This window comes from Cyprinus carpio, unplaced genomic scaffold (genome assembly GCF_018340385.1).
Source record: "Cyprinus carpio isolate SPL01 unplaced genomic scaffold, ASM1834038v1 S000006643, whole genome shotgun sequence".
NCBI classification, from domain to species: domain Eukaryota; kingdom Metazoa; phylum Chordata; class Actinopteri; order Cypriniformes; family Cyprinidae; genus Cyprinus; species Cyprinus carpio.
The window spans coordinates 707,858-733,518 of record NW_024879270.1 but is presented as its reverse complement, the minus strand read 5'-3'; the positions used below and the strand labels follow the sequence as shown (position 1 = coordinate 733,518).

The following is a 25,661-nucleotide window of genomic DNA, read 5'->3' as shown; positions in this document are numbered from 1 at the left end:
GAGCGGTGTAAGTGCCGCTGCAGCCGCCATATGCCCCAGGAGCCTCTGAAAAAGTTTCACCGAATACCCCTTCGCTGCACCGCCATCAAGGGTGGTAGGGAGGAGGAGCCCACCGGCCGGTTTCTGGCAGTAAAAGATGTCATCCACGACCTGGTGAGCTCGTCATGCACTTCCGGGAAGAAAGGCACCAGGGTGGGACGCTGAGAACCAGCGCGAGCCACCTTGAAAAACCAATCATCCTGCCTCAAGGGCTTTCCACTTGGGCCCTACCCTCTCGGTGGCCCGGGAAAGCATAGCTGTCATCTCTGGATCCGATTCAGGATTTGCCACCGTCCAAGGGGGCTACAGCACGGCCGAATCTTCATCAGACAGCTCTCCCTCGAATGCTGAGATCGACATCTGTTCGGGGGAAGGCCCACTGGATACCACTGGTACACTCTTTGAAGAGGGCCCAACGCGTTCCGTGGGTTGCTCCACTGGATTGGAGGTGCAAGAGGAGTGATGGTCCCCAGAGGGTTGGTTCCCTGCGGGGTTTGACACCACTGTAGTCCTCAAACCACCTGCGCTTCTGCTGGAAGTGGTTCTCGTCTGTCGGCCGCCATAACGAGCCCCAGATCTCAGCAACGGGATTCCGCACCCCTGAAGGTAGCGGAGCCTGTTTCGCAGCTCTGAGATGGTCATCTTCCCGCAGTGGGAACATGACTCATCCACAAAGGCCACCTCAGCGTGCTTGAGACCCAGACACGTGAGACAACGATCGTGACCATCACCCGTTGCCAGGTAACGACCGCACCCAGAAACGCACGGGTGAAACGGCATCCTTATAAGGACCATCCGTCGTCTTTACAAAGACGCACCCGTGAAGCTCTTTTACAGAAATTTGCTCTTTAGGAAATGCTCTTTTAGTGCTAAGCCGCACAGGGGAATTGGCCGCTTGCAACACAACAGGGGGGTAGTGCAGCCTGAAGTGCGCAACCCACTCGACTCGGGAACGACCACCGCTGAAGTGCCATCTCGCCAACACACGAAGCTTCCGAGAGCGTGCTGAACTTGTAGTTCACAGCAGACACAGTTGAGCAGAACGATACTAACGCTCGACTCCGAAGCGAAAAGCTGGTATGCATTGCACCTGCTGCCTTATTATACTCACATTGTGATCAGCAGCAGCTAGATGCAATAATTGCATGCCAATGTGCATTTGCTCGTTTATTTTACACTCGAAGTAGATTGGTTTATTGAAGCGATATTCCAATTAGTTGGTCACCGACGTGACGTCGAGAGTGACCGACTGAAAGGGAGCTCTTAACAAGTGAGTTCAAATTTGTTGAACTACGGTGGCCCAGTAGTGCACAACATAGCAAAATCTCAGCCACAATTGGCACAACACAATGGAAATTGTCCTATGCACACAAACGTATATTTGCTACTTTTTTAACACGCGAGCTCCTCTTCAATAAATGACGCAACTTCTTTTTAAGTGCTTTTACAGTTGAATGAGCCAAGGGATTTAATGCAGGGTCTAATGATCTAACAAATTTTGATATCCAATATATTTTCACAAACCCTTAAAGTTTCTATGAGACAATTCATTATATATCACCCCATATCACGGCCATTTCAATAACGGAGTGTTTACATTAAGTGTAAATAACCAACCTTTTTAACGTATAGGCTATTTACACTAATTATGCTCACCAATGATTTGTTGGGCCGTACAAAATTAAAAATGATGTTGCCTATCTTGCTCTTGCTCTTTTCCCCATCACATATCAGATCAGAAAATTATTTACTGTACTTTCAATACAGAAAATATTTGAAAAGTGGAAATAATGTGCATGAAGAGTGTTTAATAATGAAGTATATTGGGGTTAGGGGTATAGCTGTATGGAGGGCTTTATTGTCCCAAAAGCGGCATCTATATAATATTTTTAATAAATATAATAATTTACACTTTACATTACTATTGCATCCTGTTAATGTAAAACAAAACTGAGGTGCAAACATCTATCTATAGACTATAACCTATAAATAATATCTAACAACGATTTACACTTATTGAAAAGAAAATACATAGTACAAATAGAATCTATTGCTCTTTTCGCTTAGTGTAAAAGGTGTATCAATCTTCAGTCGATCTTGTCTTTATGACCTTTTATACTGTATATACTAATAGTAATCATGTCAAACTTGCATAATAACAAAAATTACTAAATGAAAAAGGCATCACTTTTTCTGGTATTTTCTTAGCAGTGTTGTAATGAGAGTAAGAGTCTCCAAATATGATAAAACATTATTTTGACTTTTGTATTCACTTCCTAACCATGCAAACAATGCTTCCATGTTTCTTGTAGATTTATAAGTCCTTGCTTTTAAGTATGCCACTTAGACGTGGAATTATTAAAATGCCTTTAGGATGTAAGTGGTTAAAATAATGCTACAAAAGTTTGGCAATCCTGACATAACAATGGCTATTCCATTTGCTATAGCCATGAGAAGTACTGCCCTATAATACACTTCATTATTACAGTGAAGGTTTTTACATTTTAGGAACATTATTAGTGAAATTACTAAGTACTGTTTTAAGACATGGGTGCTCAATCCTGCTGCTTCCTGCAAACCAACCACTGGTACATTTGTATTTGTTTGCATCTAAGATTTCTGTCTGTTTACCAGGTTGTTTGGTTTGACAGCGCTCATCCAGACCAACATGTCAGAACCATATATCCTGGCACTGAATGATGATGGTAGTTGGCCTGCAATGGTTAACCCACTGGTGCTCCTACTGCTCTATTTTTCAGTCATGAGTTTACTACAAAAGTGGACTCAGTCTTTTGAGGAGGTAATATAATGCACTTCACACATGCAGCCACAAACACATGGTAGTTGTCCAAACTTTCTCCTGGAGGACTATCTTTCTGCAGAGTTAACTCTAGAACACCTGCCTAGTAATCATGAAGTTTTGTTTTGTTTCTCCAAAACAACAAGCTGACAGAAACAGCACGTAAACAGTTGTTGCTATGGAAATGTATACCATCTCATCTAATCGCACTGGTGTAAACTGTGAGGTTTACACCAGTGCGATTAGATGAGATGGTGTACATTTCCTTAGCAACAACTGTTTACTTGCTGTTTCTGTCAGCTTTTTGTTTAAAAGCACATTGAACACATTGTAATTCATTGTTCCGTCTACACTGGATGCAACATGTCGTCGACAGTAAAAAGAAGTATTCATTATTTTTGACATACTCCACACCCTTGTGCTTAATAAGGCAAAGGACAAATCGATTTTGAATGTTTGCTTTGGTGTGTCCAGTGTAGAAATGGTGTTAAAATGTTGCAAAACTTCTACTGCAAGTAGTTAAAATATTTCAACTTGTCTCGTGGTGAATCTTTGGTGTAAACTCTCATTAAACAAATGCCTTCAAGAACCCCTCAATTCCATACAGGAAAGTGGCCCTACAACAGCAAGACTGGACACCTCTGCTCTAGAATATCCAAAATGCTCTAGCACACCGCTTCTTAATCCTGGTCCTGGGGACCCCCCCTCTGCACATTTTGCATGTCTCCCTTATTTAACATCAGATAAGGAAGACATAGAAAATGTGCAGTGATGGGGCTCCCCAGGACCAGGATTAAGAACTACTGTTCTAGCATATCCAATTTTTAACCTCTGGAGATCCTATAAACTCTGGACTATATTACTTCAATTATTATTGCTAGGAGTTACTATACCATGGAGTAAAACCCATTTAATGGATTTTATTTCATTTTAGAATCCAAAAATATTGCTTAAAACACAAAATGAATAATTTTATATGAGGTTGTGTTCATGTTTATATATTTGTCTGCATTAGTAACCTGAATATATACTATGTTCAGGAAAATGTGGAAAGTTATGCTGAAGCCGCCAGCTTCCTATCCAGCTTCTCCAAAATTCACCATTTCTCCCCTGATAGAAAAGAGGTAAGGTATAATATATCAATTATAGAGTGGGTTTAAGGTATGGTGTATCAATATTTTATAATTGTTAATATATTCCCAGGGCAGTCTCAAGGATGATAGTTGAAAAGCATTCTTTAGACAGATGATATTAATATCCACCTGTACCAGATTGACAAGAAGAATAAAAGTAAGGAGAAGGCTTGGAACAGCTCATGAACCAATGCATACAATATTATAGGTGAAACATGGTGGAGGCAGTGTGATGGCATGGGCATGTATGGCTTCCAGTGGCACTGGGTTACTGGTGTTTATTGATGACGTGACAAAAGACAGAAGCAGTCAGATTAATTCTATAATTCTAAGTGTATAGGGATATACTGTCTGCCCAGATTCAACCAAATGCAGCAAAGTTGATTGGACAGTGCTTTATAGTAGAAATAGACAATGACCAAAAACATACAGCAAAAGCAACCAGGGAGTTTTTGAAGGTAAATAGAGGAATATTCTGCAATCACCAAGTCAGTCTCCAGATCTCAACCCAATTGAGGGTGCATTTCACTTGCAGACGACAAAAGTAAAGGCAGAAAGACCCACAAACAAACAACAAATGAAGTGATCGGCAGTAAAGGCATGGTAAAGCATCACAAAGGAGGAAACCCAGTCTTTGGTCATGTCCATGAGTTCCAGACTTAAAGGGTTAGTTCACCCCAAAATTAAAATGATCCCATAACTTATTCACCTAGGATGACTTGAGGGTGAGTATGACTTTCTTCTTTCAGACGAATCCATTCGGAGTAATATTAAAAATAGTCTTTGATCTTTCAAGCTGTTTAATGCAACTCAGTGGGTGTTGCATGCATCCATCCAAAATCAGTTAAATAAAATGTGCCCATCCATAATAAAAGTAGCTCACACGGCTCCGGGGGGTGAACAAAGGACTTCTGTAGCGAATGGATGTGTTTTTGTAAGAAGAATATCCATATTTAAAATTTAATAATCACTTTAATGTAGCTTGTGCTCACTGTTGTACACTGGAAGCAGTTCTGGGAGCAAGACGTATGAGGTCAGCGTTGCGCATGCGCCAGTGAGTCTCGTGAAAACCAATGTTTGTTTATAGGATCAAAAGAAGCAAAGTTTCCTTACTTTAGCAAAGGAAAACCAGTCTCCTCTTGGCTTATATCAAAATCCTCCGACATTCTTCTTTACAAATCCTCATTTTGTTCCTCTAATTCATGAACGTTGTTTTGTTTTGATCTCCTCCCTGTGCTTCCACGTGCGTCACTTCTGAGCATGCGCAAAGCTGACCTTGTACGTCATTCCCTGGAACTACTTCCAGTGTACAACAATGAGCGCAAGCTACATTAAAGTGATTATTACGTTTTGAATATGGATATTTTTCTTACAAAAATGCATCAGTTTGCTACATAAGCCTTTTTTGGGCATATTTTTTTTAACTGCTTTTGGACAGATGCATGCAATACCCGCTGAGCTGCATTAAACAGCTTGAAAGATCAAAGATTATTTTTAATACAACTCCGACTGGATTCGTCTGAAAGAAGAAAGTCATATACACCTAGGATGACTTGAGGGTGAGTAATTTATGGGATAATTTTAATTGCCTGCAAAGGATTCTCAACAAAATATTAAAATTGAACATTTTATTCATGATTATATTTATTTGTCCAATTACATTTGACTTAAGACAGCCATTGCCTGCAAAAGATGCTCAACAAAATATTAAAAATGAACATTTTATTTATGATTATATTTAATTGTCCAATTACATTTGAGCCCCTAAAAATGTATTAAAATAGTTGTAATTCCTAAGCATTTTATGTTTTTTTTTGTTCACCCTCTTGAATTAAAGCTTAGAGTCTGAATTTCAATCTCATATTGATTGTTTCATTTTAATTCTATTCTGGTGGCATACAGGGGTAAAATTATGAAAATTGTGTCATTGTCCAAATACATATGGACTTAACTTTATATATGACCAGGGATTTTGGTTTACCACCAGGAACACATTTAGCAGGTTCACTTACTTTGTAGTTTATTCATTTACTATTTTCAAGAGACAGATTGTTCTGAAACTGCCACTAGGAGGGAATATATGCTTTGAGTAATGCAACTGCAGCTGTTCAAGTGAATAAAAGAAATGCACATGGCCAGTCAAACTACGGATCTCTGTCAGTGGTCCGTGCAAAAGATGAATGAAACATGGTACTAGGAGAAATAGATAATAACAACTTTAATTGGTTATATCTATGCTAATTGGAAATCCTTCAAGCAGAGCTTCGAGTAGTACCTGTTAGCGATGGAGCTGGAGAGGGATATTGACCACCAGAAGATTGCACTGCTTCTCACGGTGGCGGGCCGATCTGCGATAGATATCTACAGCACTTTCCAGTTCTCTGAGGAGAAGAGAGATAAGTTATGATGAGTGGGGCAGGGCCGAGAGCCATGGGAACATTCATGACCAAGTGACATTATGACAAAATTTGAAGATTATTGTACACCAAAGAAAAATGAAATGTATGAAAGCTATGTTTTTCAAAATCGGATGCACAGTATGTGACAGATTTACGTCTGGAAAGCCATTCATGCAACTTTGAGAGTTTGTCTGATTCGATGATCAGGGATAGTTACTAATAGTTACTGGCATTCTGGATAAGAAAATAAGAAGACCGTTACGGAGAGAGACTGAACTGACTTTGGACTAAAAAGAAAGTTTGAGTTGTAGATAGAGCCAAGGACACAAGTGACAGAAATGATGAGGAAGAACAGTTCTTTTTGGAGGCTGTATTGGAGGAAGTGAGCACCAAGGATGAGTGGATAGTTCATCTAGATGTCAACGAAATGACTTTGCTGTTTTTTTTTGAATGGAGGCAGGCAGGTGGGTGTTCTTTCTGTAAATAATTTGTTTGGAATGATGAGAAAGGAAGGAGTGAGTGAATGAAAGATAGGTATGCATAATTGCTTTGATTTGTTTGTTGATTACCACAAAAGGGGTAAGTAGGGTCAAACTGACAGCAAAAACAGTACAGTCTGTGAATCTGTGTACTGGAAGAGGGTAACAGACAGCCTATACTTGGGCTGAAGGCTTGTGAAAATTTGGGGCTCATAAAGAGAGTACATGTGATTAATTGGAAAGCAGTTGCACAGAATGACAGTTGGAAAACAGCATGAGATGGTAACTAGTGTTAATAAGATTACATTACAATATTCTAACCTTGAGGTCATTAATGCATGAATTTACGTTACTGCATTTGACATTGAAAGCATAGGTCATAATTAACATATATTAATGTAAAAGAGACAAAAAAAAAAAAAGGTTTTTCTGTAGGAGTTGTTTTCTTCCAGCTGTGCTTATTTTTCTGGGCTTCTCTCTTTAGGGTGCAAGTGTGCTAGTTAGACTTTGATGTCGGACTGTTTTCTGAGTCATGTGACTGTTTGTAACCACTCTATCCTAAATTGTCGCAATACTTTGTCACCATACAAAGTTCTGTCTTGAAACTCTAGATTAGTGGTTCTTAATATTGGTCCTGGTGACACCCTGCTCTGCACATTTTGCATGTCTCCCTTATTTAACACACCTAATTCAACTCATCAGCTCATTGGGAGTGAGCTCTAAGAACTGAGTGTGTCAGATAAAGCCGGGCTCACACTACCATTATATTACTTCATTGGTGTTTTGATTTCTACAGTCTGCCCCTGGATCGTGACCAAATCTGTGCTCGTTGCAGTCACCGAAGCTCATTATGTATGAGCAGGTCAGCAATGTGATTCGAACCTGTCTTGAGCTATCACAGATGCTATGATATTTTCAAACCTGTTTGATATTATTGCCACATGATCTCGCAATGTAAGCGACACAATGGCAAGGTGGAACTAATCCAGCCAATCACAATGCAGATAGTATAAACACTCTTATCATTCATCTTTATGAACAGAAACAAAAAGCCAAAAAGTCATCAAATCAACAAACTAGAAATAAATTTAACAAATGCATACATTTTGTGCATATAATACCACGTTTCATTGTGCTGTTTAATTACCTCCAACTCTTTGTCCAAAACTGACAGTCCACGTCTTCCATGCCATTGTTTCTGCCATATTCTCTTTTGTCGTGGTTTCTTCTTTCTTTCGGATAAAATAACTGCACAGTCCATTTGAAGGGCCAGTTGATCATCCATGCTTGAAGAAATGACCTATAGTCTCTGTAATTTCTAGTGAGAACTTATGTGAGAAAATGTATTTTCCCTGATGCTCGGGAATGCCTCTTCACTGAATGTTTTTTAGTGAGTGCACCTTGTTAGCATTGTGTTGTGCAGTATGTGCGCAGCTATGACAAGACGATGACACATAAGAACAAATCTTGTTGCGTAGTGTGATCAACACAGTGATTCAGCTAGTCTTTCAATCCTGTAGTGTGAGCCCGGCTGGAGGCCTACAAATTATACAGAGTGGGGGGACCCTAGTACAAGGATAAATAACCACTATTCTAGATGTTGCAGGCTGATATGTCCTTCACTCGGTCAGCTACAAATCACTTCATTATCTACACAGAACAGCTGATTGGTTTCTGTTTCTGGACTTGTTGATGTGAATGTGTGGCTCACAGTATGTCTTAAATACAAATGGCTCACTGAAATTAATCAGTCTCTGTGGTCCCTCAATCTTTATGTAGCATCAAAAAGTTAGGTGTTACATAAATTATGGAGCCCCAACAGGGACCTGAAGAAAGAAAAGGACAATATAACTGAATTTTGATGAGAGACATAAGTTTAATTATCTGTGAGTCAAGCTTATTGATTGTGTTTATGTAGGGACATATTTTGAAAAAGCTTAACATTACAGTCTACTTTAGGTTTTAAAGATAAAGTTATTTCCAAAGATTCATTAGTTACAAAATGGCTGCCTTCCAGAAGGAGACAAGAGGGTGAGGATCCTTTAATCCCAGACTACTCTTCAGAACCTTTCACTATTCATTGTGAGCCAATCCAAGACCTTATTCATTCTCTCAGTAGCTTGTATCTGGAAAATGAACCTGAAAATATGGAAGAAGAGTGTGATTTCGATCATTCTCTGTTATCTCCTCCTCCTCCAAACGAGGAAGATGAAAGCTTATTAACAATGATTATGGCTTCAAGAATGCATAAAGTAGAATGTAGAGTGGAGGGGTTAGAAAATGTATTTTTAAGGATATTCAACACCAGTTGCAGGAGCAAAGTAATAGGATAATTGCCATCGAATGTCAGCTGCAGCACATGGTAAAACAGCACCAAAATCAACACACAGAGATACAGCAGCTTGAGCACTCATTGTCCACCATGTTGAAGGATGAATGCAGCCAAGTTAAAGACATTTTGGAAACTAAGGTTCAGGAGTTGGGACAAGCAATTATTGATTGCCTGAAATGGAGAGATGGCCAGCTGAGGTCACTGATTCAGTCTTCTGGGGGATCTACTTCTACTCCGCATTTCAGCCACACCATACCAGACCAAAGTTCCTTTTGACCTGTACATTACAAGACCCCCATCAAACTAGATTTTCCGAAATTTGGAAGCTTAGATGGAGAAGATCCCATTACGTACCTGGAGCGATGTAATGAATATCTGGCTATACAGCCTTTGAATGACTCTGAAATCTTATCCATGCTTCCTTCTGTGTTAACACATATAGCTAAAGACTGGTGGGTAGCAGAAAAAAAGAAGATAAGAACGTGGTCACAATTTAAGTCTGCTTTTCTTCAATCATTTTTGTCTGACAATCACGAGGTCGAAGTGGAAAGAAGGATCAGAGAAAGGAAACAAAGGGTTAAGGAAAGCATCAGGACGTTTACATATCAGTACCGAGTCTTATGTATGAGGTTGAAGCCTTCCATGACGGACTGTGAGATCTTCCAAGCAACTCTCCAAAACTGCAATCCAAGAATTGCCAGTATTTTTTTTAAAGGTACTGTAACTACTGTAGATGATGTGGTACGGGTAGGAACCCTTATAGAAAGAGATATCAGCAAAGAGAGAGCCTTCTGGAGGCAGAGGCACTAGGATCCAAACTCAACGCTTACTGAAACGGGTAAATTCACAAAAGGACGGCAGCCCAATCCAATTAACATTGTCCATAACCATCAAAGGCCGTCAATATCAAGCAATACTGGGAGCACTTATTCATTAGTGCAGGAGTCATGCTGGCAACTGCTGAAGTCAAATCGTGAAGCTTTGCAGTCAGGCAGAGGACAGTCATTTTCCCTTGCTAATGGGTATGTACAGTCAGCCTTGGGGAAGATAGTTTGGCGGGGTACTATTCATGGCCACAACTATCCTTGAAGAGCCTATGTGATGAGGGACTGCGACTTGGCCTTTTCAGTTGTATTAGGACTTGAGTTTCTGAGGACATCAGGAATCATCATTGATTTTAGAAATTCCTCATATTCATTGCCTGAAGAATGTGATGTAGTCCACTACTTCACTACTTCTTCACCCTCACCAACAGTCAGTTTACACCTTGCACTACCTTTAGTGCCAATGGCTTCTACTACGCTAACCACTATAAAGGAGTTAGTGGATCAAGCTGATGTTTCTAAAGCACAGGTACCTCAGTTAGAAGGACTGATGCTTGACTGGCCAACTGTATGCACTGACAATTTGGGACAAACCAACTTAATTCGCCATTGAATTGATACTATTGATGAGATTCCTGTGAGTAAAAAGCCTATCCCGTTTCTGTCAACAAACAGAAGTTCATTGATGAGGAAGTAGCAAGCATGCTGGACAAATTTATCATAAGACTTTCTGTTTCCCTTTGGGCAGCACCAGTCGTTTTAGTACCCAAGAAAGATGGCAGTACACGCTTTTGTGTTGAGTATCGAGCACTGAACTCCAAGACTCCTCTGGATGGATTTCCAATGCCACAGATTCAAGATATCCTAGAGTCCTTGTATAGATCGACCATATTCAGCAAATTAGACCTTAAGTCTGGTTACTGGCAAGTAGGAATGGATGAGGGCAGTATCCAAAAGACTGCCTTTGTTACCAAAAATGCCCAGTACGAATTTGTTCGTCTTCCCTTTGGCCTAAAAAATGCCGCTGTAACCATTCAAAGGCTTATGAACAACATTTTGAGAGACTACATAGGGAAGTTCTGCTTTTTATACCTTGATGACATAGTGATCTATTCTAAAACTGTCCAAGACCACTTTCAACATCTCAAGCAACTCTTTGCAAACCTGGAAGTCTCAGGATTGACACTCAACCTCAAGAAATGTTCTATGCTGCAAAAACAATCACATATCTAGGACATGTTGTTTCTGAAGAAGGGGTCCGTACCGAAGCTTCTAAAGTCAAGGCTGTTCGAGATTTCCCTGTACCCAAGAATCTCAAAGAGGTACAAAGGTTTTTAGGTCTTGCAAGTTGGTATCACCGTTTCATCTCCCACTTCTCAGAGTGAGCAGCCCCTTTATATGCACTAAAGGCTAAGAATGCAACTTGGAGTTGGACAGTTGAATGTCAAAATGCTTTGGATGATCTTAAGTATGCCCTACAACGATCACCAGTTTTAATGCCTCCTGTCTTCACAAAGGATTTCAGAGTACAAAAAGATGCCAGCGATATAGGATTAGGAGCTGTATTGACACAGGATTTTGATGGGGCAGAACATGTCATTGCCTACGCTTCGCAACTTCTGCATGGAGCAGGGAAGTCATATTCTACCACAGAGAAGGATTGTCTTGCAGTAGTGTGGGCTGTGGAAAAGTGGAGGCAGTACTTGGAGGGAAGGAACTTTGAAGTACTCACAGACCATTCTGCACTGATTTGGGTATTTAATCACCCTAAACCATTCTCATGCTTGACCAGGTGGGCTTTACGACTGCAGGGTTTCAGCTTTGTGGTAAAGTACCGGAAGGGATCATGTAATGTGGTATCTGATGCCCTATCTAGAGAAGTGCCTGTGCAAGAGGTGGTAAGCCATATTGCCATATGTCAACCTATAAAACCAGACCCTAATTTGCTTCTTATTTACCTAGTCTATAGTTTTCATCTAATCATGCTTGCATCTGTTAGAGTCAATTAGATTAATTATTGTTAATTCATGTTCAGTGGTTGGACATTTGGGGAGAATGAAAACATTAAGGAGACTACTTGACATTGTCTATTGGCCTATTCATAAAGACGTTTGGAGTTTTGCACCCAGTGTAAGATGTGTCAAGCCTACAAACCAAGAATCTCAAAGCTATCTGGATTGCTGCAGTCAATCCCAGTAATGGAGCCTGGTCATATGCTTGCAGTAGATCTGATGGGTCCTTTCCCCAAGAAGTTCCAGAGCCAGTGAATTCTTTTTAGTCTTTGTGGATTATTGCAGCAAGTGGGTAGAACTCTTTGCAGTTTAAGGTTAAAAAAAAAACATTATTTTCAACATAATGTACATTATTGTTTCTCCTCTATGCCCCGCCTTCTGAAATGAAATGCTTTTTACGAAGCTCATCAGTCTGAAAATCGAGGTGTATGCTGATTAGCCAGCTACCCAGTGCATTGTGATTGGCCAAATGTTTCAAGCGTCTGATGGAAATGTTACACCCCTCAACATATACTGTTGTGGCATGTCCCGGTCAGAACACCGGCATGACAGGACAAAAACAATAAAACCTATTACATACGAGGCAGTTGTTGCATCCAGTGGGGACATAATTACTGATTAAAATAACTTACAGGTCCTTCTCAAAAAATTAGCATATTGTGAAAAAGTTCATTATTTTCCATAATGTAATGATAAAAATTAAACTTTCATATATTTTAGATTCATTGCACACCAACTGATATATTTCAGGTCTTTTATTGTTTTAATACTGATGATTTTGGCATACAGCTCATGAAAACCCAAAATTCCTATCTGTTCCCACAAGTTAAAACCATGTCTGCATTTGTGATCGGAGAAATGACAAACAACAAGTGCTGCTCCACACTGCTCAAAATTTGCATTTGAATCATCAGTGGCAAATCCTTTACATATGTAAACCTACTTACTGTACTTACCATGAGTCAGAAGTGCCAGACTGTGAGGAATGGCCAGCAGCTTGAGTAAGGAACAACCGGGGACTTCAGTAAGGAACAGCCCACAGCTTGAGTGAGCGGCAGCCAGTGGCTATAACAAGGAACGGCTGGTGGATTCGACGAAGGAGCGGCCCGGGCTCGCCGCAACCACATGTGATGACCCCAGGCTGGACTCTGCTTCATCCACGGTGAAGTTGCGAAGTTGATGTATTTCCTCAGCGACCAGCACAGATCAGCTCTAAGCATGACGAAGCAGATATCGTGCTCTTTTGGAAGGCCAAACAAAGTAGTTTCACTTTCATAATAAAAACTCGCAGCTTCTCCATGAAGTGGCGAGAATAAAAGATACGCCTTCTTTCTTTGCGTGAACATCTGGGCGGCGTTATGCAAATCTTCCCACATGTGGGGACGTGTTAGAATGAGCCGTTTTAGTGGTGTGTGGAGGAGTTTTTAGTTTTATAAGTTTTATTTGTTTGTGTTTTAGTGTTTTTTATTTGTTTCTTTACGGATCTTCTTTATGCACCAAGAGCTTGTAACACTCCTAAAAGAAAGGAAAAATTTAAATCGCATCATATGACCACTTTAATACACATGGCTCACTGAAATTAATCAGTCTCTGTGGTCCCTCAATCATTATGTAGAATCAAAACGTTAGGTGTTACAACACTGAAATCAATCTCTAGGACAAATCAACTGAAATCACCTCCTCCTCCTGTGATTTCAACCAAGAGTAGATAACCTTCTTACCTGGAAAAGCAATTTCAATTTAAGGGTAAGTGGGGGATCTTCAATATTATTTCACTGTGATGATACTTATCTTCTTATAAATATGCTTATCAAGTGTCTTGATTAGTAAAGTTTTTTTCAAGTGTATCTGACTATGTCCAACAGTACTACAAATCCTTCTCATTTTTCTTGGTGTGTAGATGTATTTCCAACTGAAACAAGATGAAGAGCTTTTAGAGCTCATTAAATATGTCATCATTACATTTAATCAGAGGTGGAAAGTAACGAATTACATTTACTCGCGTTACTGTAATTGAGTAGCTTTTTTGTGTACATCTACTTTTTAAAGTAATTTTTTTAATCTGTAATTTTACTTTTACTTAAGTATATTTTGTACTTCGCTACATTTTAAAACACATTAATTACTGAGTTAAAAAAAAGAAAAAAAAATTAGCTCCCTGGAAACTACTGCAGTAAATAATGGGCAGGAGGGCAAACTGGCACTAAAATCACAAGAAAGATGCAGACGGACAAAACAGGCGTTAGTGGTGCAGACCCCGCTGAAAACAAAACCCCGTCATATTCTGAAGTTGAACTCGAAGGAAATGAAGTGAACCTCTGGCCTTATTTATGCTTTATTATGCAGTGTAAGCTGTGCTTACCTAGGAAGACCAAACTAGCAGCTTATAAAATTTTAACAAGACATCAACCCTTCGCAAGCATGTAGAGGTAAGCTAAATAATTGCATCATTGCAATGGTGGTTAAAATGAAGCTTTGACATTTTAGCAAGAGGTTTTGCACAAATTAGCCAAAAAGACAGTGGTGCGGAGTGTGCAATATATATCGTCTGCGATAATATCATAATTGTTGTTTTAATGATGTGCGCGCACATTGCGTTGTAAAATGCATTTAAAATGATCACAAAATTGAAGATATAGGGGCAGAAAATGTACATATCATTTCATATAGTAAATCAAAATCACACAAAGAATGCCGTCTTTTCCTCCAAAAATCATCATGATTACACACACACACACATACATATATATATATATATATATAAATTTTTTTTTTTTTTTTTTTTTTTTTTTTTTTACAACAGGTAAACTAGTTAATTAAGAGACTTGCATTTTAGACACCATATTGCCTGTCTTTGCTCTATTTCTACAACAAAAAATAATTCCAAACACAGCCACCAAAGCACAGTTTTGCGTCTCTGAGCGACATGACAGTGTTTTGTTCCTGAATGAATCAACCGTTTAAATGATTCAGTTCAATCGCAATGACTCCCTTGTTAACAGTGACTTGCTGACACATACTGGCCATTTTAATTTCACATTTAATGTATCTTTTGATTTTTTTTTTTTTTTTAATAATTAATTTCTTATAATTTCAAATGAGTATTCAACATTTTATGTCTTGTATATCAAAACATTATTTATGCATTTGTAACTGCAGGTTAAAATGCATTCTTGTCCTGCACTAAACAGTGTGTAAATACATCTAAATGCCACTTCCGATGAAGCTTCTGCATTTCCTCTGCATGGAAAAGATGAGTTTGTTGATACAGATTTTCCTGGTAACAGCCCGAATGTCTTATTATTCTAAATAACTGATTCCTTTCATTAAAAACAACTAGTTTGAGATTAATAGGCCTATCCCAGGGGTGTCAAACTCGGTTCCTGGAGGGCCGTAGCCCTGCAGAGTTTATTTCTAACCCTGCTCCAGCACACATATCATGTAGTTTTCAAATAAGCCTAAATGATTAGATTAGCTGGATCAGGTGTGTTTAATTAGGCTTTGCAGGACTGTGTCCCTCCAGGAACTGAGTTTGACACCCTTTGCCTGTCCCATTTTTGCCTCCCTGCCACTGTTAAAATGTAACTAAGTAATTTTTACTCTGAGTAAATTTTAAATGAGCTACTTTTTACTTTTACTTTAGTAGATTTATAGACATGTACTTAAGTAAAATTTCATTAATGTAATGGTACTTTTACTTGAGTAGAATATTTTTGTACTCTTTCCACCTCTGCATTTAATGCAATTAATCCATTTACCCAATTTATGAGTGGAAAAAAATTATCTACCTTCTACATGCTCTCTTCTCTAACAGCCTCCTCCTGGCAGCAAAACTTTCAGCCATGTCATGTGCAAAGTGGGTTAAGAAATGCTTTTTTTGGATGGTAAATAATGCTGCAAATACCAGTAAATTGATTACAGCAAAGCTTAGTAAAGCATGTTGAATGATTCATTCAATTACTCTCCTGCCATAAATTTTTATTCCCAAAGGGAAACTCCTACACATGTATGTGCAATAACATCAGCAACAAAATATTACTGTGTCCAAGCCTTTTCAATGCATTTTTATTTCACTTTGTGTTTTTTTTTGTTAATAAATCCTGATAGTAGTTGTTTAACCCCAAAGGAGGTATACGCTGGTGCAAACTCTTAGTAAAGCTGGCCCTGTGACTGCTTTATGTTCTTTATATTAAAAAAGGGTCCATGTTAACATATTAACTTTGTCAGCCCTAATTTTATTGTTAAATTGTTACCATAAAGTAACCAAACTATTAAACATATAATTACAAACTATTAAACATAATTAGAGCAGTTACCAGCAGTGCTATATGAATTATAAATTCATTAGTGATGAAGAATTATGAAGTAATGATTAGAGGGCAGAAAGTCTAGCTTTTCTCAAAGATATTGTTACTGTTTTGTAAATATTTGCATTCTTTGTTGTTGTTGCCATTTTTTAGGCTATGATGTTGGTGTGGAAGAGGACAGGGGAAAACCACGAAGGTTCTGGGGGGAATTCCCTGATTCTGGAGGATGACTACCCAAATTGCTTTGAATTTTCTTCATACACACAGAATATCTCTTATTGTACATCAAAAAGTAATTGAATGTAGAAAGTCTACATTATTCTTGTCTACATTATGTGCTCAAAGCCATATACACACAAAACAACAGTTAAATGAAGCTAGATAAACAAACGCAGAGTTTCTGACTATGTTGAGAGTTGTCAAAACAAACAACTCATTTTAGATTGATTTCACCAGAAGAAAAGAAGAAAAATTTAAATAAAAACAAAAAAGTAATAATATGAACAAATTCAAACTATCAATAAAAACTATAACATAACAGTGTCTAACTGACACTAAAATAACACTGGGCTGAGGTGAATCTAAGGTTAATTTAAATATATTTTCTGATAAAAAAAAATGACTAGCTGGAAGATGGATCAGCTGAGAGTCAGGTGATATTTGAACTTTCTGAAATACTGCTAAGCTACATATAGTTTTGTCATCACAACAGTTACAACAGTAAACCCCTAAACTATACACCAAGGGCACGTTCCTCGTATGTCGCTTATTATATTCGAGATGAAATGTCACATCCAAGATCATATCACACAACTCTGGATCTGGCTAATTCGGTTCTTCGAACGCACCCATTGATGATTAGTATGGCTGGATTGAGTGATCTGAGGTAATTGCAAATTCATGGATTGTTTTCAAGAGGCTCTGTTTTGATAATCGAAACCACGATCAGCAATGCAGCAATTGGCTGTCGGCAGGACAGCAATGTAATGACATTATATAATAATAATAAAAAAAAACACCTGATGAAAAACTTGACCTAATTTCTGGACTTTTATAAGGAAACTACATAAATGTTATAATAGATAATTGAAATGTGCAATGTTTTTATTTTATTTAATTTTTTTACATGTAATAATTAAATTCATTTAATTTTATATTTGAACAGATTTGTAACGTGACAGCATCAATTAAAGTTTCTTAAGGGTCAAGATCATGTTATCTGCATCTCCTGCGCTCCATTAAGCCACTCACATAATAGCTGCCATTACTCAAATTAATGCCCGACTCTACGTTATCTGTGTGTGTGTGTGGAATACAATTATGAAGTAATAATTTTATGATGAATAAATCTGTCAGTGAGTAAAACTGGCTGTGTGTAGTATTAAAGACTACACAACGTTATAATATTATCTTTAAATTCATTTTTAAATTATTATTATTATTTTAAATTATTGTGCCTGGAACAGTAGGATACTCTTGTAATAAATTAGTGGTGGTAGCGGTTCTGCTTAAAAAGATGAAATCTAATCCAGTTTACATGAAATAAGCCTGCTCCCGAGCAGGTTTAAATTTATGGACCTGTTGCTATGAAAGCAAGTGCGGGATGAGCTTCGAAGAACCAAACAATCCAAGATCATGCCAAATTGTTAACAATCAAATCCAGCTAATCTGAGTTAGCGACATACGACGAACGGGACCAAAGGGTGTCAAACTTAGCTCCAGGAGGGCCACACCTACATTTCGTTTTCAAGTAATTCTGAAGGCTTTAATTAGCTGGTTCAGGTGTGTTTAATTAGAATTCGATCTTAAAGCTGCATGTTGTAATTATCTTAATTTGGAGATAACAATGCACAACATTCTACTTGGAGCTTTCCACATCCTCAGACTCACAATTAACCATTTCTATGGCACCACCAAAGCCTAGGCAGCACGTAAATTAGTCTGTGGCGGTCAGGTGGTACAGCAGTCACACTGTCAAAGTCGTAACTCTCAGAACATTCCCCGCTTACAAGTTTTAATTATGATCTCTATGAGCATGTGAATACTTTGGTGTTAATAGTGTTGCCATAGAAACACATAATTCAGAGTCTAAGGATCTGGTCAGCTCCGAAAAGAATGTCACGTGTTGTCATCTCCAAATTATGGTAATTACCCAGGAGCTGAGATTGACATCCCTGATTTACTGGTCATATTTATTTATTAAGTTTATTTTGTTCACATTTAAGAATCTCTCTGTGTGCTTGTGTGTTAAATGTATGCACAGAATATACTGTGAAGAAGGAAAACTGTGGCGGAGAGAATGAAATACTGAATGACACAGATTCTCTATCTTCTACTGATGTGTCAGGACCTAGTGCTTTAAACCAGCTTGGACAGTTCATAATGAAACAGAGCTATTTAATTGCTCTCATCATCACAATGGTAAAATAATGTTTGTTGCCCTAATGTATGTTGCTTTGTGACTGAAGTATAGATGTTTAAAAATGAATACAGTTTAAAAGTTTTCTGTTTAAAGTACAGTTCCCTTTCAAGGGAACTTCGAACTGCGTCCTCTAGGGGTTGCTATGGGGAACACCTCGTCGTGACCCGTGTCTGAAGCATACATTGAAAAAACATCAACAAGTTGGCCGGCGACAGCCTCTGACGTCACTACCGGCGCGACTATAAACAGGCACCGGGAGAACACGTCATCCTCTTCTTCGTCTTCAAAACTGACTGTTTTGTTTGAAGCGTGCATCTGAAAGAACCGGTAAGAGTGCTCTTTCTCTGTCTATCATGGCGACTACTAGCAAGCGTTTAGACAATGTGTGCATCCGTGTCGGCGTTATTTGACACCCAATGACACACACGATCTTTGCGTTATTTGTTTGGGTAAAGAGCACACACGCGATGTCTTTGAGGAGGCAATCTGCGTGCATTGTGAGTGTTTTTTCAAGGAAAAAGCTCCACTCTCGTTCGTCTCTCTTTCCAAGAAAAAAAGGCAGCCATCTGCTTCCCGCGGTTCAGGACCCGCCGCTGCTGAGGCACGGAGGAGAATGAGCTTGTGAGAATTTCAGGTGGATCTGTCTGAATGGTTTAAAGAGGGACTTTCCCTTTCGTGCTCATAATGGCGGCGGACGAGAGAGAGCCTCGGGAGGATGATGTTATATCTTGAACACTTTCTGATACTGAGGTTAGTGCTCTGCTGGGTTTTTACCCAGGAAAAGCAGGAGATATTTGAGGATGGTGAAGAAGCTGAGGCTGAGCCTTCTGAATTCTCCTGCCCTGCGTATGTAGAGCTGTTGGAGGTTATGGATCGCGCAACGGCAAGGTTGGACTTGCCATGAAAGTACGCTAACAAGGTGACGCCGTGAGGCCGCCTCGATGAACGTTATCTTTCCGACCATAGCCCTCCAGCTCAGGAGAGCCTTCCATTTCTGCCTGATCTCCATACAGAGATCGAAAGAAAATGATCCATCGCATCCATCGGTTTCGGCATAAGAGTTTTGCCGACATCGAGGTGATGCGAGAAAACTGCTATGAGAGGCTGCAGGGGAGACATCCTCTCTTAATCTCCCCTTGCCATCTAAGCCCCTTCAAGAAATACAACTCGCTTAAATGGCAAGGCATATGCAGCAGCAGGTCAGGCTGTGGCTTTATTACACACGATGGTGGTGCTTCAAGCATATCAGACTGATCTGCTAAGAGACCTGGATAGAGGCGAAGGCCTTTTTCCTGATCAGGTAGCCGAGCTGTGCCGCACCACAGATCTCTCTCCAGGCTACCAAGCAGGCTGCCTATCACATGCGCAGGACTATGGGCGGCCATGGTGGTAGCGGAGAGACTACTGTGGATGAACCTGGCCGACATTGGGAAGAAAGAAAGGCTTTCTTCTCGATGCTCAAGGTTTCGCCTTCTGAACTTTTCGGTATTTCCATTGAGACGGTGATCGAGAAGTTCGGGGAGACGAAGGTGCACTCCGCTGCTTTCAGATCCTTCGTTCCACGAAGGCCAGGTCTGAGCCCGAACAACATAGGGGTCCTGGCCTGTCTCGATCTGAGGATCAAAGACGGGCACAGAAGGCTAGTGTCGCGACTCGCGCTCCTCCCCCACCTGTGGGCAGGGGTGAGAGGAATTGTGGGTCACAAGGAGGTAAGCAGAACCTAAGGGATGTGATCCAGACGAGGCAGCGTTCTCGTCTGAATCAGAGTGATACCGAGGTCTTTTGCGAGAGCAAGCGGTAGCCCCTGTGTGACAGGCAAGACGTAGTATAAAACGCTAGGTTCTTAGCCGTATCCCTTTAAAGGAATCTTTCCTGATTCCAAGCCTTCAGATCTACCCCGGGCCGAGGCCCTAACAATTAAGTTGGGTATGTAGCTTAGGCCTTTGGCCGTAAGGGGTACTGTCACAGACAGCCGTCTAAATGTCCCAGGGGCAACTCCCATGGAAATGGTAGAGTTGATACTTAGTGTTCATCATGATTCTGGCCTGGACTCCCCTCAGCATGGTGGCGTGGTTATACTGTTCCCCATCGCGACCCCTAGAAGACGCAGTTCGAAGTTCCCTTGAAAGGGAACATCTCAGGTTACGAATGTAACCATGGTTCCCTGAGTAGGGTACGAGACACTGCGTCCTCTAGCTCCCTCCCATGCTTCGGACGGCAGCTTCAGACGAAGAAGTGAATGACGTGGTCTCCCAGTGCCTGTTTATAGTCGCGCCGGTAGTGACGTCAGAGGCTGTCGCCAGCCAACTTATTGGTGTTTTTTCAATGTATGCTTCAGACACGGGTCACGACGAGGTGTTCCCCATAGCGACCCCTAGAGGACGCAGTGTCTCGTTCCCTACTCAGGGAACCATGGTTACATTCGTAATCTGAGACGTTTCTGTTTAAAAAGGAATACGGGGGAAAAACTGTTCATTTACTTTTTTTCCCTCTTTCTTAAAATAAGAGAAAAAATGGAATACACTACTTTCAAAAAACTAGCTTTCCTTTCTAAGCCGTGCAAAGTCTTATGCTCCTTAACTTTTCCTCATTAATGTACACACAGCACCCCATATTGACAGAAAAACACAGAATTGTTGACATTTCTGCAGTGTTTTTGAAGTATTCAGACCCTTTGCTGTGACACTCATATATTTAACTCAGGTGCTGTCCATTTCTTCTGATCATCCTTGAGATGGTTCTACACCTTCATTTGAGTCCGGCTGTGTTTGATTATACTGATTGGACTTGATTAGGAAAGCCACACACCTGTCTATATAAGACCTTACAGCTCACAGTGCATGTCAGAGCAAATGAGAATCATGAGGTCAAAGGAACTGCCTGAAGAGCTCAGAGACTGAATTGTGGCAAGGCACAGATCTGGCCAAGGTTACAAAAAAATTTCTGCTGCACTTAAGGTTCCTAAGAGCACAGCAACAGCAAGAGACCTGAAAATGGCTGTCCACCAACGTTTACTATAATCCTTAAATCCTTAAATGGAAGACGTTTGGGATGACCAGAACCCTTCCTAGAGCTGGCCGTCCAGCCAAACTGAGCTATCGGGGGAGAAGAGCCTTGGTGAGAGAGGTAAAGAAGAACCCAAAGATCACTGTGGCTGAGCTCCAGAGATGCAGTCAGGAGATGGGAGAAAGTTGTAGAAAGTCAACCATCACTGCAGCCCTCCAACAGTCGGGGCTTTATGGCAGAGTGGCCCAATGGAAGCCTCTCCTCAGTGCAAGACACATGAAAGTCCGCATGGAGTTTGCTAAAAAGCACCTGAAGGACTCCAAGATGGTGAGAAATAAGATTCTCTGGTCTGATGAGACCAAGATAGAACTTTTTGGCCTTAATTCTAAGTAGTATGTGTGGAGAAAACCAGGCACTGCTCATCACCTGTCCAATACAGTCCCAACAGTGAATCATGGTGGTGGCAGCATCATGCTGTGGGGGTGTTTTTCAGCTGCAGGGACAGGACGACTGGTTGCAATGGAGGGAAAGATGAATGCGGCCAAGTACAGGGATATCCTGGACGAAAATCTTCTCCAGAGTGCTCAGGACCTCAGACTGGGCACACCACTAAAATAACGAAAGAGTGGCTTCACAACAACTCCGTGACTGTTCTTGAATGGCCCAGCCAGAGCCCTGACTTAAACCCAATTAAGCATCTCTGGAGAGACCTGAAAATGGCTGTCCACCAACGTTTACTATCCAACCAGGTGTGAAAAACTTCCCAAAAAGACTCTGGCTGTATTAGATCAAAAGGGTGCTTATACTAAATACTGAGCAAAGGGTCTGAATACTTAGGACCATGTGATATTTCAGTTTTACTTTTTTAATGTCCAAAAATGTCAACAATTGTGTATTTCTGTCAATATGGGGTGCTGTGTGTACATTAATGAGGAAAAAAAAAAGAACTTAAATGATTTTAGCAAATGGCTGCAATATAACAAAGAGTGAAAAATTTAAGGGGGTCTGAATACTTTCCGTACCCATTGTATGTAATTATATATAATATATAATTATAGTGTCACAATTTCTAACAGGCACACTTTGCAGTAAAGCTGGCGCCAGCTGATCTGCACATGCCTGCATTAGGTGTTCTGAGTGGGTGTTTTTTGAGTGTTTCCCCTAAAACTCTTCTCATCCTTTACTGGTTTGGACAAACAGATTTTTTTTATTTCTTTTTATTTATTTTTTTATTTCTTTAAGCAGTCTGTATTGTCAGACTGCTTAAAGAAATAAAGCAGGTCTTTACATTATTTAGGAAGTCTAGGATTGTTGTGGATTACTTTGGATTTTTTATGTTTGTTTGGAAAAAGGTATTTTATAATATAATTTAACTAATTACAATTTAAAAAATACACGTCATAATGTGCCATTACTGCACATTGTGTTTAAAAGCTCATATTTTCTGAATATCTGGTCACATTTATTATTAATATTATTTAATATTATGAAGGTTTTTTTTTTTTTTTTTTTTTTTTTTTTACTTTAAATGACTTCTGGTCATATGTGATTGAGAATTGTTTAAAAAGTATTTCAGTAATTCTGAAATTTGTTTTCTAACTGGTGTTAATTACTTTAGACATTTCTGTGTCTGCGTGCATATGAATTGTAACATCATTTAGGCTTACTCTTATGACACTTTTTATCTATGTTATATCCTTACATTCATGCCATTAATATGCTTGTTTTTCTTTGCATGCATGCAGGTATGGAGCATCAGCTATAACTCATGGCTTACATTAGTGTTACTGGTATGGTCATGTGCAATCTGGATGCTGAAGGATCGGCGGCGGTTCGCCATGCTAAGCGCTCCATTCCTTGCTATCTATGGGACATTGCTGCTAGTGGTTACCTTCATTAGTCAACTCCATCTTAACCATATTGACATTTTCCCTACTTTACCAAAGCATGTCTTGACTGACTTTGATGTCTATGGTTATCCAGTGCCCTGTGTGCACCTTGCTGCAAAGGTATGTAAAACTAAATCTTGGGATAAAGCTTAACAAAGAGTTCTTAGACATAGCTAATCATGCAGCTCTACACTATTACACTTTGATTATGATTGAAAATTATTACATACTGTTAGAGTAGTTGTAATGTAACGTACAGACAGAGCAGTTGTAATGAGTGAAATAGCCTCACAAATATTAATTTTAGCAACACAATATTATTTGTATTTTTACAAACATTAAAATAATCACATACAGTAGGTGGCCAACCAAAATGATGGTTCTACCGCCGCCACGCCTGCAATGTGCATTTGCAGCTTTTGACAGCTGAGTGGAGCTTTAACCACAAATTATAAAACAAGCACATCACAGCACATTTTCGCAAATAGCCATAAGCTTTGCCTCACAGATGTGTTACATTTGATGGCTGCAGTCGGGGAAAATTAAAGAAACATTGTAGTAAAATATTTAATATTCACAGATGAAAGTTTATTACTTGAAGTTATATGCGCTTCTTAGAACGAATTCAAGCAGGATAAATGTCAAGCCTATGAGCCTGTGCTTATATTTTCTCTAAGCTGCACAGTATTACAACATATTTTAGATTTGACACCTTTAATAGGTGTGCAGTATTTATATAATGTGAATTATATGTTGTTATGTGAAATTGTGGTTTACTTTGCATCGGAGCATTAAAAGTGGTAGTCTATTTTAGTGAGCTAGGCTACATGGATTAATATGCAAAATGTCAAAATTCTCACATATTAGGCCTATATTTTAATTTATATTTTAAAATTCCTTTAAAAAAACAACATGCATTTTTGTCACACACTATTTTGTTATTCGTTACCTGTCCTTTATTTTGACAGATAACTTCTTGGGAAAAAGATATCTGTCTGTACACTAATTGAGAAATTGTTGCGTGTTTTATAAATTATTTTCTTTATTTTAGCAAACGTGGGGCACTGTATTTTCTCTCCCATTATTTAGGCCTAATTAGCCTAAAACAAGAAACAAATAAATTAAACCTGCACGATTTAGCTAAATCATTGAAACTCTAAAGAATGGACTGATTAATAAAATGTCCTCACGTTAAAACTCAAGTTCTCTCATTATGATCAACAAAATGCACACGATGTAAAAAAAGAGCTTCATTAATTGACAACTTAAGTGATTTTAAAGGGAGCCTTCTTTACTTGCTTTCATACAATTTAAGTAAAGTAAAATAAATAAATAAATTGCAGCCGCATTTAAATGCAGGTGTGTAAAATATCAGCGCACAAGATTTGCGCGGCTCACATGATGCTGAGCGCAGCATTTATTCTTATTTGTCTACATATTTTATCTTCATTATAAATCTTGTTTGGTTTTATTTTGGATAATTGCATGTAAAAAAATGATTTACTTTGTAATGCATATGCAAAATGTGAATTATTATTCATATTCAAGTGTTTGTGCAAAAATTATTAATGCGCATGCATGACAAGGAGGCGCCCTCTAGATCACTTTAATTTTTTTTCCTGATAATGAAATAACTTAACATTGGGGTGTCTCACAAACATGAGAAATATATCTACAGAAAGCTTGAAATGTCTACTTTTAAACGAATCAATTCAAAACGAAAGCATTATGTAATCTGTGAAGGTTGCATTTCTCTTTAAAGGCGCGTCCATGTGGAGAGAGTCAGCACTGTGAATTTCATCTTGCAGCCGACAAGAAAACATTTGTTTATTAATAAATAATTAAAATTATTAGGCTACTTCTGCCTGTGCTTTGTGGCAAACTTAATGCATGTGCTTGAGCGTGGAATATATTAAGGCTCATTATGGATTATAGATGTGAATTTAATATAAACCTGCGATTAGTTGAATAATGACAACTAGAAAAAACTTACGTAGGGGCAGACTTATTTAAGGCAGT

At 39.2% G+C, this 25,661-nt stretch overlaps 1 protein-coding gene across 1 annotated transcript in view; it reads left to right on the top strand.

Moving 5' to 3' along the window:
* Positions 1-25,661, top strand: part of si:dkey-11f4.7 (piezo-type mechanosensitive ion channel component 2) — a 180,733-nt gene that overhangs the window by 10,729 nt on the left and 144,343 nt on the right. Inside the window, 5 exon segments of the mRNA XM_042755145.1 lie at positions 2,674-2,839; positions 3,880-3,963; positions 16,479-16,617; positions 18,589-18,746; positions 23,499-23,762. Coding sequence (XP_042611079.1) covers positions 2,674-2,839; positions 3,880-3,963; positions 16,479-16,617; positions 18,589-18,746; positions 23,499-23,762 — 811 coding nt within the window.